This window comes from Aulonocara stuartgranti (assembly GCF_965226115.1).
Source record: "Aulonocara stuartgranti genome assembly, chromosome: 2".
NCBI lineage: Eukaryota > Metazoa > Chordata > Actinopteri > Cichliformes > Cichlidae > Aulonocara > Aulonocara stuartgranti.
The window spans coordinates 23174878-23178465 of NC_138940.1; the positions used below are offsets into that span (position 1 = coordinate 23174878).

The following is a 3588-nucleotide window of genomic DNA, read 5'->3' on the forward strand; positions in this document are numbered from 1 at the left end:
GCTGGGCTACTGTAATTCATTATTATCAGGCTGTGCAGTTAATCCAAAAAGCTGCAGTGACAGTACTGCAACAGAGCAGAAAGATAGAGCATTTTTCTCCTGTACTAGCTTCTCTTCATTACCTCCTCTTAATCACAGAGTTTAATTTAAAAGCTTTCTCCTCATACAAAAACGTCCTAACAGCCTTCAGCCATTAGACCATTTGTGTCCATTTGGGCCAGTTAGACACCCTCTCTACTTTTAAGATTAGTCTTTGTGTCGGATGTGGTGACCCTGAACCGTCCCTTAGTTACGCCGCTATAGGCTCAGACTCCCGGACTTTGTGTGATCCGCTGGTTTCTTCTCCAGTCACCTCTTTTTTCTCCCCACTGCTACACGTCCAGTCTTTCCCATCGCCCCCAACCCATAGCTGGTTCTGCCAGAAGTTTCTTCCTCTTACAAGAGTTTTCTCCTCCCACTGCTGCATAGAGTTCATTCATAGGGAATCATCTGATTGTTGGGGTTTTCGTGCAGTTGTTAGCTTGCAGAACAAAGTGACTTTGGGTGGCTGCTGTTGTAACTAGGTGCTGTATAAACAAACTTGAACTGAATACAACTAATGTCAAAGTGAGTCAAGTCATGAGTCATTCTTAGCTGGCAGCAGTTGTAGTGATCATATCCTTGTTGTGTGCATGTCTCTACCTGCCCTACAGCAATACATGAGATGTTGACAGCACATGCTGGCTGTTTAGTCAACTCTTCAATCATACATCTAAAAAGAATAAAGACAAAATTATATGAAGCTGTATTAGTTACTGGTTTGATATTAGTCTGTATAAAAGGCTCTTTGAGGAAACTCCTTTTTGTCTCTGTGCCACATTGAAAAACATACAGGTTAGGCTGATGTCCGCTGTGAAAAGATAACTCTTGGGCACAGATCCTCTGCCCTTGTGAGTCAGATTCAGCTTTGCTCACAGACATGACACCACAGAGTGAGAATGAGCCAACTGAGCTGAAGCAACCGGCACTAATAAGGAGAAGAGAGCTGGGGCTCCTCACACTCACTGTTTTCCATTTGCCCACGCCGGCAGCCGGGCTGGGATGAGGGGCTAAAATGTGATTTTTTTAAAAGAAGAGATCAACGCACAAGAGGTGAAACAGGGCAATGACCTTCAGTCGCGACTTCCTGTCTATACACAGGTGAGTTCCTTAGATATCAGAAGCGATAGACGAAGGTTAACAAAGCTGAGGAAATGATCTAAATCAGGGGTAGGCAACTCCAGGACTCGAGTGCTGGTTTCCTGCAGGTTTTAGATCTCACCCTGGGCCAACACACCTGAATCAAATAATTAGTTTGTTCCCAGGCCTCTGGAGAGCTTCAAGACATGTTGGGGAGGTAATTTAGCCATTTGAATCAGCTGTGATGGATCAAGGACACATCTAAAACCTGCAGGACACCGGCACTCGAGGCCTGGAGTTGCCCACCCCTGATCTAAATGAAGCTAACTTTTATAATTAATAAGAGCAGTTTCAAACGTATTGTTTTCCAGATAGCTTTAGCTAAGGTTTGAATACATACATACTGTGAATCATGAGAGTTTTTATACACATAAACTGGTATATAGCTATTTTGCTTAGGAAATTTTAAAAGTTTGCACGTTATATTTATTTTCCAATTAAAAGCATAACTTACTGCTGTATTTTTCAGTGTAACTTGACTTATAGGCTAAATGAAGTTAACATGAGTCATCTTAAGACTCCTGTAAAGCTGAGAAATTTATCAGTGGTTTGTTTGCTTGCCTGGGTTTCTGCCTTCATGAGTAGTACTGCCTACTCATAAAAATAGAGAACAGCATTAAGAAATCTATGTAGACGAGATAAGTCAGCAGTGAGGCAGCGACAATTTAGAGAATTATTTAGTGTCTAAACTGTTTTATGTCATTCTGAGCTAACCGCCCCGTGCTGCACTCTCTGCAGGTCGCATCAACTTTTAAAGTCGATCTGGGAGATAAGCTGCCTCTGCCTTCCTGGTTCAGTCACAAAAGGGGTGCACCCGGCCTCCAAAGGATGGCTACGCAGGTTTTTACTGCTGAAGCTGGTGACGGTGCTGCTGTTCCCCCATGGGGTGGGCCTCCCCCTGCTCCTGGGCTGTGTATTCAGCCTGCGTGCTCTGTTGCTCCTGCGCTCCCCTCACATCTCCACCAAGCCCTCCACTGTCCTCCTGAGCCAACTGGCTCACTCAGATAGCCTGGTGCTGCTGCACTGGGCGATTCAGCTGGGAGCGACCCTGGGCAAGTGGATGGAGGAGGCGGGCTGGAAGGAGGAGGTGAGTTTTATGAAGGACGGGAAATTGGTTTGGTGGAGAGAGGCCGCAAAAGTGCTCTGTCATCAGCTGCTTGATGCACATCAGCTGGCCTCTCTGCTGCTGTTGGGTCTGCTGGGACTCGAGGCCACGCTGGTGTCACGCTGGCCTCAGCAGACTCGGAGATTCAGGACTTCTCGCTGGGCGCAGCTCAGCTGCCGTCTGGCCTGGATGCTTGTGCTGCTGGAACTCACGTCTTTGCTACACTGCAAAACATTGCAGGACCCCTCAGCATTTCAGGATGCTCAGATTTCCCCTCCTGGCATCGTGCTTCCCCCCTCCCTGCCTACCTTCTCGTGTTATCTGAGGAAGATGTTATGGCTGGTGAATTCATGGCTGCATTACACCATCTTCTATGGTCAACCACAGAGGAAAAAGAGTTCGTATCATTAGACCTTTGTAAGAGGAGGAGAAATGGTTGTATTTATACAAAAACAAAATCTTATTTATAAAAACTTATTTTACAAGCCAGACTATGTAAGCTTTTCTGCGAATAATCTGTCATACAGACTATTTGATTTTAATTTATAAAACCAATAAAAAAAAATATACTAATGTAAAAATGAATGCTTTAAAATGTTAATAAACATGAATTTGACTACAGAAAGCAAAGTAGAAGTTACACTAGGCCTTCTGTTCAGCTGGAACAGGAAATACAAGTGTTTCATACTTACAGTAGTCATAAATAGACAACTAATCAGTGACTAACCCATCATCTGAATTCCCATTTGCATAGCCACTTATCCAGTTCAGGAGCTTCAGAGTAAAATGAAAGTGATTTTTCAGAAACAGATCATCATTGAGGAAAATTAGCTTTATGAATGATCTGAGGAATTTGCTTTAAAAATTAATAACATTTTAATTTCCATAAATGACCTTTAATTTGACCTTTAATTTGAGTCCACCTCTCGCCCTATGACAGCTGAGGTAGGCTCCAGCTTATCCCAGCAACTCTGATAAGGATACAAGGAAAAGAGAATGGATGGACTTTTAATTTGTATCATATTTGCTTTATCTGGCATTTGGGGGAAAAAGCTGCATTGTGGAGTTTATTCAGGTTTTTCAGTACATTCTTTGTATCATATGTGGTACACTAGGCATCGAGGGGTTAATCTTTGGAATTTTTGTGTTTTATCTGTTACAGGCGGAGCCATGCACTAAAACATGCTTTATCTGCATCTGTTTGAGTCTTAATGGGACTATAATTGACAAAATTAATGTAATGTTATATTCAGTAAGAGTTAAAA

General features: G+C 43.0%; 1 protein-coding gene across 1 annotated transcript; it reads left to right on the plus strand.

Annotated features, from left to right (window-relative positions):
* The first annotated feature begins 909 nt into the window (after positions 1-909).
* Positions 910-3268, plus strand: LOC309689409 (uncharacterized protein). The gene is made up of 2 exons (XM_082505804.1): positions 910-1179; positions 1957-3268. The coding sequence occupies exons 1-2, from the start codon at positions 1145-1147 to the stop codon at positions 2732-2734; spliced, it is 813 nt and encodes a 270-aa protein (XP_082361930.1). The 5' UTR covers positions 910-1144; the 3' UTR covers positions 2735-3268.
* Positions 3269-3588: the final 320 nt, after the last annotated feature.

What these genes read in the sequence shown, in the direction of transcription:
- LOC309689409 (XM_082505804.1), top strand. Translation starts at nt 1,145, where the DNA reads ATGACCTTCAGTCGCGACTTCCTGTCTATACACAG. An exon ending in GACTTCCTGTCTATACACAG is followed by an intron (nt 1,180 to 1,956) that starts GTGAGTTCCTTA and finishes CACTCTCTGCAG; the next exon opens with GTCGCATCAACTTTTAAAGT.